This window comes from Monodelphis domestica, chromosome 3, assembly GCF_027887165.1.
Source record: "Monodelphis domestica isolate mMonDom1 chromosome 3, mMonDom1.pri, whole genome shotgun sequence".
Lineage (NCBI taxonomy): Eukaryota > Metazoa > Chordata > Mammalia > Didelphimorphia > Didelphidae > Monodelphis > Monodelphis domestica.
The window spans coordinates 525,639,428-525,652,102 of NC_077229.1; the positions used below are offsets into that span (position 1 = coordinate 525,639,428).

Below are 12,675 nucleotides of genomic sequence, written 5' to 3' on the forward strand. Positions count from 1 at the left end.
GTTCTCAAGATGTCTGTTGACCACATTTATATCGGGTGGAGGGGAGGAAGGAGATTGTATCCTGGTTCTGAGATCTTAAGTCATGGAAGTACTTGTTTTCTCTGCTATCTCATCAGTTCCTGGCTATTCAGGAAAGCCTGTCCAAGTCCTGTGAGGCCATCTTGGACTATTCCTCTCTCTGGCAGCCTCCCAAAGATAGAGTCTTCTTTTCTCTCTGTCCTTTATTCTCTCTTGAAATCATGGAAACAGACTCTCAAAATTGGCTGGGGCCTCTGAGGCCCAGAGAGTGATGGCATGGTACTGTAAAAATTAAAATTAATCTTAATAATAAAAATGTTATATTAAGAGACTTATTAATGATTATTAGAAATAAAGGAATAAAAGGGATACAAAATAAAAACAGCATGCCCATGACTGATGAACCAGTTCAAAACCCTCACATTTACCACCACCATGCAAGTCAAAGAGTGAGAAAGTAGGACCACCCACTCAATTTATTCCCTGTCTACAGGAAGTACATAATGACAGGAAGTCAGTGGGTTCCTGGGAAATGTAGTTCTTTTTAGGGTAACAGATTTTCAATTATACAGTACCTAGACTGGAAAAAGTGCTAACTGGCATCAGAGGATCAGGGTTCAAATCTACCTCTGCTGCTTTCTACTGAAGAACTTTGGACAAGTCTTTAACTTGCCCTTAGCCTCAGTTTCTTCATCTGTAAAATGAAAGATCTAACTAAATAAGCTTGGATTTCCCTTCTAAATTGCCTTTCTTCAGTTCTGAGCCCTAACACCTTGATTTTTCTAGGATCAGAGCTTATGTCACGTAACCATGTATGCCTTTTCTCTGTTCAGCTAGAAAACTCAGAGACCCTCAAACAATCAATTATCAATTAGTAAATATTATTAAACACTGACTTGAATTCCAACCACTGCCTACCAAAGAAGGTGGAAACAATCCCATTGCCCAAGAAGATTACATTAATGCTATCAAATTCAAAAAGAAATAAGGGCAGCTAACCCATATATTTTGACTTAATTAGGGAGCTTCCTTTTCAAAAAATTAAAAACCTTTTAATCAAAAAATATAAGTTATGAGATCTTCATTTCTGACTCATAGAATTCAAATCCTGATGAACTTGAGTCCTCTCATATTCACTTGTCTGATTGATCTTTCCACTAAGATTATAATCTTCTTAATTTGCAAATATCACTTAATATATCTCTCTTCCTCACCCTTCTATGCTCAGGACCAGACACTAAGGTGCTCAATAAATGCTAGTGTAAGTGAATGGATTGAATCGGTCTGAATCGAATAGATTCTAATCTTCATAAATGTATTTTCCAACCTTGGCTGATTCATCTTGGGGGAAGAGGGAATCAGAAAAAATGTTGAAAGGGAATCAAGATTTGAAAATGTCTCTCTTCAATTCCCTCTCACTTTTCTTATCATAATCCATCTGGTTTAAATTTAGATTGGAAATTGGAGATGAACAAACTCATAAAGCTTTCAAGTGAATTTCCATCAAGAGATTCAAGAGCCAGTAACAGTTCCCAGGAGGAAGCGATTGACCAATGGGCCAAAAGACGGAAGCAGTTTAAAGAAAGCAAAAAATGCAGCTCAACTGGAGGGAGTTCCTTCGCCAGTAACATTACTGAAGGATCAAGTGAGTAGATAATTGGTTTTATTTTTCAATATCATAGCACCATCCCATCAGATTGATCCTCCATGGATCTATTAACTGCCCTCCCCTTCTTGTAAGTGAATTCTGTTATGTGGAAGTATCAGTGTGCTTATTACATAGACTTTAGAAGTCAGCATTCTGCAATTGTTAAAATAATCATATTCTACCAAGAATCCATTTGACCATTTCCTTCATGCTACCAAACGAAGAGCCCTCTATTCGCCCTGACACAAAATAGTTTCCCTTTTGTTCTCTAAAATCCTGGAGTTAATAAATAGGAGAATACAGCAAAGAAAGGACTAGATGGTCAAGTCTGGCGCCAGGAAGACCCAAGTTGAAATTCAGCCTGAGATACTTAATAGCTGTGTGACCAGGGATATGCGGTTGAACTTCCTTCAGCCTCAGTTTTCTCATGTGTAAAATGGGTATAATAAGCCCTACATCCCCAAGGCTGTTGTGAGGCTCAAATGAGATAATAATTATAAAGTACTCACCACAGTACCTTGCACATAGGAAGTATTGTGTTAATTTTATCTATGATTATTAATTATTATTATTAGGGATAGATAGAAATGGGACTAACCACCAGGGGAAATAAACTTAAGTGACTGTCAGAGGAATGTTAATTTAAACAATCATTATAAATAAGTTATTTTCTAAAAGTATAGTGTACTAGATCATTTATATCTCTCCTTCCTTTTATCTGTGTGGGTATTCAGAGGTTGACTTGAAGGCATTAAATTATTCCATTTATGTTTTTCTTGATTCACATTGTTCTGTATTCTATGGCCAGTTTGGAATCCATCCTACTACCTCTTCCCCTTTGGGAACCTATTCAGAAGAGAGAATACAGAGTCGGGAATCAGATTTTATTGCCATCCATAGAATGGATTAGGACTGGTTTATGAGAAAATAAGATCTGAACTTTGCTTCTGTCTACCTCAGATGATGTTCATGTAAGGAAAATAATGTTCCTCAGGCTTGTGCATTTAAGGAAAATTATCATTGCTTCTAAACCAGTGATCTTCCAAATCTTTTGATCATATGCTTGTCCCAGTTAAAAAAAAAAAATTAGTTAAGCACACACCTCCATTTTCTGTTTATTTAGTGTTTGATTAATCAGCAAATTGTTCAGCATTCACCAAGTGCCACATTGCGTGATAAATTCTGGAAGTAAAAGTACAAATAAATAACCCCTACTTGAATGAGCTTACGTTCTAGTGTCAGAGACAAGTACGGGGAAATTTGTACAGCATCAATATAAAATGAATAAATGCAAACATACACAACGTGGTTAAATACTAGCTAGTTGGGGGAGAGACCACTACAATGGAGGATCAGGAAAATCTCCATGGCAAAGATAGTACCTTCCTCTTGAAAGAAGAGAAGGAGTCTAAGAGCTAGAGGTGAGGAGGGAATTACAATGGTAGATCCAAGGGACAGCAGAGTGTAAAGGCACAGAGAGAATGTCATGAATCAAGAAGAGAGGACGGTTTGTTGGACTTCAGAGTGCAGAAGGGGCAATAATGTCTGAAGAATCAATTGCTAAATAAAACATGAATATGCAAGACAGAAGAGGATTGAGAAGGCAATCTGCCAAAAAGCCAGGAAGGAGAACAAGTACACATGAAGAAGACAAGGAACAAGGCCACTTCTTCAGAGATGAGGGCAAAGGAGAAGGGAGAGAGAGTGGATGTCAAGAGATTCTAAGATAAAGAGGATGGAGAGAAAGAGAGCTTATGTTGAATGGCTTCAATTTTTCCATTGCACCTACAAGGAGCTTAGCTGAAAAAAAAATAGCAGGAGGAGATTTAAAGGGAAGAGAGGAAAGGCCTGGAATAGCTTCTTGGAAGGCTAGAGTGATGGAGGGAATCACTTAGGGATGAATAAAAACATTGCCTGGATGTAGTCATGGCCCAGATGAGTTTGAACAACATGAATTTGTAATGCACCTAGTCAGTGCTCTGCTACTACTAATATATTACAAAATATACACAATGGGCATTAAAAAAAAAGATAAATATGTACTAACGTAGAGAAAATAGTCACTCGATTTATCCAATAGATGAGTGACGATCGAATTCGAGTTACAGGAAAATCACTGCCAACTATATGGAAGATAGATTGAAAAGGAGAGTCCTGAGGCAGACAGGCAGACCAGTTAAGAGGCTGTTACATCAGATCTAAAGATGGGAGATCCTCATTCAAATCTGGCCCCAGATACTTCCTAACTGTGTGATCCTGGGCAAGTCACTTAACCCCGTTGCCTAGCTCTTACCACTCTTCTATCTTGACACACAGTATTGATTCTAAAACAGAATGTAAGGTGTTTGTTTTTTTTTTAGCATCTATTACAATCATTGAGGGGAAAGGTAAGGATCAAGATATAAAGATAAGAACCTGGAAAAGGGAGACACTTATATGAGTACATAGAAGGGGATGGATAGGAGAAATGATGCAGAAATAGAAAACTATTTGATAAATCATGGGATGGGGAGAGTAGCAGGAAGAAGAGTAAGGAGCTGAAAATGATGCTAAAGTTATGAACCCAAGGTCACACTAAGGAAAGTGGGGCACTGAATAGGGAATTTAGTGGAGGAATGAGTCAGTGAGGGAAAGAGAATATCATAAGATCTGTGCTCAAGCAATCAGTTCATCTCTGTCTGCTCCTCCTGTGTCTCACTACATCCTATCCAGAACTAAGAGCAAAGATTGGTTGACTCTCTGGCGACTTCTCCAAGAAGAGTTCACCAGAGCGAGGAGGTGACACAAGGGATAGTCCTGCTGCAGATGTGTGGGATTTTCCCCAGCACTATCTTCACAGCTGTTCGTGTGGGTGCCTGCCTACTGGTTAGGTGATGGCCCCCAGAAAAGCCAGGTTTAGTTCCAAAGGGAAGGACTTCTGAACTTCTGTGCAGTAGAGGAAAGGGACGGTGAGGAAGTGTTGAAGGACAAGGCTAAGTGATTGTTTTGGAGATGATCCCCTTCCAGAGTGATATCATGGAGAGTCTATATCTGTGATTACAGGACCTTCCCACCTTCTGACTGGTTGATCGCATATTCCTTGAAGTCATTCTTGGACTCCTATTTTGCAACTCAACATTCTAAGTAATTTGCCCTTATATTAGACATCTTTCAATATGTTTTGCTTTTTACCATAGATATCTGGAAGTCCAAGCTAAATTCAGTGCCCAAAACCAGAAATGAACTCATCCAAAATATCTAGTATATTGATTTCTGTTCCTCTTACCTGATTTTGCTTTGTTTTCTATTTAATTGTATTATTTTAATTCAATGTGAAATTTAAAGTATTTTTTAAAGATGCAAACATAAATTACAAAAAAATAAGATCTAGATTTTTTGCAGCAAATAACATTTGCTATAAAAGCTCTCTCAAACTGAAATGCTTCTTTGGCATGACAGGATCATTTAGTGTTGCCATTTTGTCTTTTTTTTTGGCTATTTTGTTAGAAGGAGCAAGAGTGATTTTAGCATCTTTTTGTTTTTGTTTTTTACTGGAGAATGCAAATCTCTTGCCATGTAATACCTGCCCCAAAGGCATAATTGTCTAGAGAGACTTGGACGGGGTTTTAACTGTAAGAAAATCAAAGTGTAACTGAAAAATGTGCTTAGTCCAATTAGCCATGAATGATCTTAATGTGCCATGAACAGTAAAATCAATATTTCTTGGTCCCACTACATGTCTCAAAATCAGATTGACCAAATCCTTCTATCTGAGTGCATTTCATCCTGTTTTAAAGGCAAATCTTCAATCATCCATTCCTAGGACCATTAACCATGTAGATCTACTTCCCTTTCTTTGGTATCATAAAACAGAGATCAGAAGATCATGTTTCAAAGAAACATGAATTTCACGGCGACAAAAATCACAATTCTGAATAAAGATAAGAATGTTCAATTTCCTTCTTGGTTGAACTCTGTCCCAAATATAAACTGCCAATGACACCAATCCCGAAAGAAGTGGATAACTTCACATTTCTGTGTCTCCATTTTATCCCAACCACAAATAAGCAAGGGGAAATATTGTGTGCTTTCTGTTTTATGAAAACTTTTGTGAAAGACCATGATGTGCGTAAGAACCCCCAAGGCTGATACTGTTTAGTGTATGACCTAAATTCTATCTCATTTATAGTATCAGGAAATATTACTAACCCTTGACGTAAAACCTGACAGCTTTATGGAGCATGCTTGCATCTGGCTCTCCTCACTTTGTTAATCTCACTCATCTCTGAACATCCTCCATGATAAGTGGAGAAGACATTCGGGAGGACATTTATATCCGAGGCCACAGATGATCCATCTATTAGTGCTGTGGAGAACGCGCACGAAGGCCCATCAGGTAAATAACTTATGGGCTGTGAGCTGAAGTAGGAAGAGCCTATAAAATGGAGCTCCAATTTTTATGCTCCTAAATGACTCCCGGAACAGAAACAGATGTGCAAGACTATATTGTGGATCACATTGCCAAGGTGAATGGGAAGCTCATTGCTTGAAGGAACTTGATGGCTTTTCTCATGCCTTTCATTCAGTTGTGTAAATTAATGTGGGAGTGGATTGTCTAAGTTATGGGCTTCTAAATGGAAATATTCCAGAGGGGGGGAAAGTTTTCTGTTTGGGGTATTGGATAATTGGATTACAAAGCTAGTTTTACCTAAAACACTCTTTTTAATGATTATTATTTTCTCAAACTTTAAGAGAAAAGCAGGATAGAAGGGAGGACAAAGGTCCTTGTGATTGATCTGGGATATTGTTTTTATTCTGAATCCAAGAAAAAAGTAAGTAGTACAAGTGCAAGTCTTACCTTATAAAAACATTATGGAGGAGGGCCTGGCGGCACAGGAGTTTCATCCTTGCTGCTGGAATGCTGAGGATAACAGGTTCTTTGAGCTCAGGAGTTCTGAGCAGCAATAGGACCGAAGCTAGTGGGGTGTCCACACCAGATCTGGCATCAGCATAGTGAACTCTCAAGAGAGGGGGCCGAAGTGGAAAAATCAGAAGTTCCTGCTTTATTACTTTACCACTGAATTGTTATTCCAGCCTACTCTTGGAACTGGTTTTTTCCTTGTTTTTCATTTTCATACAAAACCTGCCAATTTTGCCTAAGAGATAAAAATCCATTAATGGGTGCCGTTCTGTTGGCTGATATGCTTTCAACAAGGCTCCACAGTCCTTAATTACTCCATGTGTCTATGGCTGGGTCCTAGGCCCATTTGCTCAGCCGAGTTGGCCATGCCAATTGGCATTTCTGGGATGCAGCTGTTGCACCCGTGCCACACTGTCAGTCTGGTACATGATGGGCCCCTTTATTGCATGCAGCACACATTTCTCCCTCGCAAAGATGGAAGCAGGGAAGGCAAATTCTAGGGATGGTTCCATCGCCTTGGGTTGGATGCTCTCAATAGAGACCTCTTCCTTGCTCTTGTTCCCATCGCCCATTGGGGAAGGGCTGAAGGAGCCAAATGCCACCTCGTGGAGCCTAAATTGGGCCTCCTGGCCCCACAATCCCTCTGGCTTTCTAGTGATGAATTCTCGGGGCAACTCAAGTCTCGGCTTTGGACTCTACCACATACACGCTATCTGACAAATGAGATGTCTCAGCTTCTTTTAAACTTGTAACCTCAGCTTCCTCGTCTACCAGGAAAGAATGGCGATAGCTCTACATCCCAGGAGGGCTGTGAAGAAAGGAGATAATGTATGTCAGATACCGTAAGATTTTACAATAATAATCTAAATAATAATGGCATAATAAAACTATACATTTTAATTTTTTATAATATGGCTTTAGGATGTTATTGTTACAAAATAATAATATAATAAAATCATAAGGCATTATAATAATAAAATTAAATTATAAGGGGCTATGTAAACGATAACTAGCATTTATATAGCACTTATGTGTCAGGCCCAGTGCTAAGCATTTTACAATTATTTTCTAATTCGAGCCTCATAACAATCCATTTTACTGATAAGGAAACTGAGGCAAACAGAGGTTAAGTGACTTGCCCTGGGGTCTCACATGTAGGAAGCGTCTCAGGCTAGATTTGAATTTAAATTTCCCCTACTCTAGGCTCTCCCACTCTCCTGAATCACCTGGCAGAAATTATAAAACTCAATGACAGGGGCAGCTAGGTGGCTCAGTAGAGAGAGAGCAAGGCCTCAAATCTGGCCGCAGACACTCTGGGTGAGGCCTTGAGGAAGTCACTTAACCCCAGCTGCCTAGCCCTTCCCATTCTTTTGCCTTGGATCCAATACTCCATATTGATTCTACGATAGAAGGTAAGGATTAAAAACAAACAAACTCAGTGACAAATGCAAGGAGATCACCGTATCTTCAATAAAAGCAGGGGGTAAAGCAGGTGGACTGTACGTTCACCCTAGCTGTTGGGCAGTGCTCTAGCAAAGACTTCTCTGTACAAAGAAGTCCGATTCCCTCTAAAGAGTGAGTCTTCTTCTATCACTCTTTCAGATGGCGTATAGCTCCATAACACTGTAACAGCCTCTCAGTGAACTCCCAGCAACACCCAAGACATATTTCTATAATCTGCCTTTTAAATGGTGATTGAGAGTGAGGAAGACTCCAAATGCTCCAATCATGCACTTACAGCTGGCCCATTGCACCGGTGCAACAGAAACGGTACAACGGCTGCCCCCAAAGCCCCTTTCCTTAAAACCAGCGTTCTGGTGGGCATTCTCTGGCTACAGATCAGGCAAGACCAAAATCTGGACTTCAGAGTCATCCAGATATCCATGGAAAGGTCCATTGCTGGTATAAATATGCTACAGCATGGTCACAGAGATTACTTGTACATAGGAAGTGGGACAAAAATCCTCGAGAATATATGTGTTATGTGGCACACGGTAGGCCAGTAAAGAGAAATATATGCTAAAGGCACCTTGCCATCTGTCCTCCTTGCCGAGGGGCCACCATAGAGGCAGCGGGCAATTCCCCCTCTACCTCCCTACTCAGGAAATAATCCTCAAATCAGCACTATAATTGCTACAGGACAAGGTAGAACAATCGACTTCCCTGTTTCTTTACTCACAACCCTGACGATTGCCCCTTGATAAATCTTCCCTTCTCTGGCACCCAGTCCTCAATGTGCCCTTTGTGCAGGGATTCCCAGACTGCGGTGCATGGAGCCACAAAAGGAAGCTTGAGCTGCATCTGAAAGGAAATGAGGTATTTTATGAGGTGGAGAGAATGAATCTAGGCAGAGAACACAACCTATGCAGTGGTCTGGAGAGGGGCTATGGAGTGCGATGTGTTCAGCTGGAACAGAGAGAATAGGAAGGAGAATAATGAGACTAGAGCAATGGGAGCAATCCCCTACACCCCATTGGAGTAGACTCCTGCCCATCCCAAAGCACTCATTTTATCCCTTTGCTAATTTCCAATTAGTATTATTCAGTTTAATGTGATTTTATAGAAGTCATTATTAATTCTCTTGTATTAACTGGCATTGACATACATCTAGTAAGTTGAAGATAATCAGCTGACTGATTTCACAATATTTATGAGTAATTAGATTAGGTTAACTATCTAAATTTATTTCATGTTAGATTATGAAGTTTCAATGGACATGCCCCTGTTTCATCACAGATCTCCATCCTAGTTTTGACCATCTAAGCTCCTCATGGCACAGGATGTCATAAGGTGGAAAGTCCGTGGCTATTTGGCGAGCCCTCCATCCCTACTCTCATCACTTAGTTGGTCAAATTTGGGAAGAATATGACCTTTTAAAATCTTCAACATGGGTGTTTCAGTATATGCTCCCACCCGGGGAACCCTCCCTCATTTCCAGAGTAGCAGTCATCCCCGCTCCTGTTTAATTTTAACCCATCGATGAAAAAACATATATTTAATTTGTACCAGTCTAGAAGAAACTGCACTAATAAATCATTATTTGAAGTTAAAGATTATAAATGTTGTATTTTGGAACAAGGGGGGTAGGTGGCCTCCAGACCTTGAAAAAGGTCTGGGATCCTATTTGGTGAAGGGGAGCAGTTCCTTTAATAGAAAGTTATTGGCTTGGAGTTTTCTATCACAGAGATTTAATGTACAGGTTAAAGAAAATTGGAGTCAGAGCTTTGAAAGCTAAGCAGAAGTGTTCATATTTTATTCTTAAGAATACAGGGAGACGCTGTTGAGTAAGGGAATGATGTGGTCATGTTTAAAATGAAAGAAGATCACTTGACAACTGTATGGAGGATAGACAAGAGTCAGGAAAGACTTGAATTCAGGAAGACCAATTAGAAGTCAGCAGTCTGGGTGAGAGGTGAGGAACTGAATTAAGGTGGTGGCTGTAAATAGTAGAAGTAAGAAATATTGTAAAGTCCCATCTGGAGAGAAATTTGGAACCATGCCCAAAGGACTATAAAAATGTAAGTATCTTTGATCCAGCAATATCACTACTAGGTCTGCATCCCAAAGAGATTTTTTTAAAAAGAGGAAAGAAAGACCTATTTGTACAAAAATATTTATTGCAGCTCTTTTTATGGTGGCAAAGAATTGGACGTTGAGGGGATGTCCATCAATTGGGGAATGGTCAAACAAGTTGCAGTACTTTATTATAATGGAATATTGTCTTGCTGTGAGGATGAGAAGGATGATTTTCAACCACTGGGAAGACTTCTCTGAACTGATCAAGGTGAAGTGTGGAGAATATTGTATACAGTAACCCAATATTGTACAATGATCAGTTGTGGAATTACTTAGCTTTTCTACCTGAAGCATCAGCCTCCATGACATTCTAGACAAGATGTCACCCAGGCTTTTTTTAGCACCTTGGTTGATAGGGAACACGATACCTCATGAAGTAGCCCATTCTGAGTTTTGGGGTTTTTTGGCAATTAAGGGAGTAGTTACATTAAGATGAAGTAATAAAGTCTGTTATGCAATACTTAAAGCTAAACATTTAGTATATACTATCTCATTGAAGCCTCACAACAATCCATATACACATAAAGTTGAAGAAATAGATTCAGAGAGAAGTTAAGTGACTCCGCCATATAGCTTAGAATGACAGAGGAGTTGAATCCAGAGTTCTCCAGACTTCCAAGTACATCATGGAATTTCCTCCTTGCCCCAATAGAGCAAATGGATAAGCTGATTGCATCATATCCTCAAGACTATGCACTCAGTTTTCTATTCTATCTAGATGACTCCATAGAAAACTGGCTTTGATTGATTTTTTTATATGTAAATAGTATATATGGCATCTCCCATGTATCCATAAAATTAAACTGGACAGATCCTTTTACACTTGCAAGACAATTCCAAAGGGCTTAAGACGAAATATGCTATTCACCTCCAGAAAAAGAACTGATTGCATCTGAAAGCAAATTGAAGTATATTATTTTACTCTTTATTTCTTCATAGATTGATTTTGTTTTTTTTATATGTCTTATTCTACAACATGAACAATATGGAAATATGTTGTGCATGATTGCATATATAGAATGTATATCAAATTGCTTACTGTCTCAGGGATTAAAGAGAGAAGGGAAAGAATTTGGAACTCAAAATTTTAAGAAATAAATATTTAAAAACTTTTATATGCAATTAAGAAAAAATGAAATATTATACAAAGTCTTTAAAAAGTTAAGAAATGGGAACTCTAAGATTTTATACCTGATAAGCAATATGTAGTGAGGGAGAGTGAAAAATGAAGGAAATAATGAGGTTAGAAACATAGGAAAATGAAGAATGTTTGTGACTAACAGAAATCAGGAAGTTTGGTAGAAGCAGTAGATTCTCAGGGAAATATGATGACAAATTGTATGTATATACACATATATATATTGAGCTTTTGGCAAAAAAAACTGGACCCCCTTTTGATTCACCAACTACCCCAACCTGGGATCTATGTCCTCACCACAGGCCCAGACTGGGACTTCTGGCTTTGTTCTGGGCCCACACAGATCAGCCCACTTTGGCCTGGTCTGGGATTCCCAACTTCACCACAAATTTAGAATTTCAAGGGGTGTGGGTTGGTTGCATCTCTATTTTGCCCATGCAGGGTCTCAGGGTCTGAATGTTGACTTGGACTAGGTTCCAAAACTAGAACAGCAAATTGGGGATGGGGGTGTGTGACTTGCTCTTGGCTTGCTCTTCACTCCTTGCTATAGTCTCCTGCTATCTATGCTCCCCTCTCACCCCAGTGCCCCAGATGTTCTCCGTCTACCTTTTGGGTTCTTCTTTTCTTAAAAGTTGTTTCACTCTGTCTGTCTTCTTGTTGGTTTTTTCACTCCTGTATTCATTTTGTGGCATTATTTTAATATTGGTTGGAGAGGATTCTCATGGTGACTCTGAGCTTTTCTGCTTTATTCCACCATCTTGGTTCTGCCACTAGAAACCTTTTTTGGATATATTGAGTTTGAAATATCTACAAGGCAGTTGGTGATGCAGGACAGATGTTCTGGGGAGAGACTAGGACTAAATATCTACATCTGGACATCATTTGCCTGAAGATGATAATTAAACCCTTGGGAGCTGATGAGTAAATCTCTGAGGAGCCTTTTTCGAACTCTCACTCTCACAAATGAGTTTAGGTTCCCAGAGCAAAGTTACATCTCCCTTTCAGGATTCTAGAAATACCCCCTTAGGAATCAGGAGCAATTCCCTAGTGCACTAAGCTCTCACATCCACTGCTCTCCAAGTTGAGAATCATTTCAGTCAGCCAGCCTTAAGTAGCTTCAAGAAAGGGTAAGAATACTTTGATATAGAAGATCCTCAGCAAAGTCTCCCCCAGAAGGACATTGGAGAAAATGGGCTTATGTTTAGAAAGCAAATCCAGTAAAGAGTTACTCAGTTCCTGGTTGGTCGAAGTGTTTTACTCTTGTTGGTCAGCTGTGAATCTACTTTCACTCTATCCTTGGCTCTCAGCACAGTAATGATTCAAGGAAAAAATGTGAAAGTCTGCCAGACCTTCCAGAATTTGCAATATCCTTCTCCATTGGGGATACCCAGACTA

At 39.4% G+C, this 12,675-nt stretch overlaps 1 protein-coding gene across 4 annotated transcripts in view; it reads left to right on the forward strand.

The window, feature by feature from the left end:
* PDZPH1P (uncharacterized) overlaps nt 1–12,675 on the forward strand; it is a 153,293-nt gene that overhangs the window by 21,761 nt on the left and 118,857 nt on the right. For all 4 annotated transcript variants that reach the window (XM_056824952.1, XM_056824954.1, XM_056824953.1 and 1 more), the window contains one exon: nt 1,472–1,663. In XM_056824952.1, the coding sequence (XP_056680930.1) occupies nt 1,472–1,663 (192 nt within the window). The remainder of the gene's footprint in view (nt 1–1,471; nt 1,664–12,675) is intronic.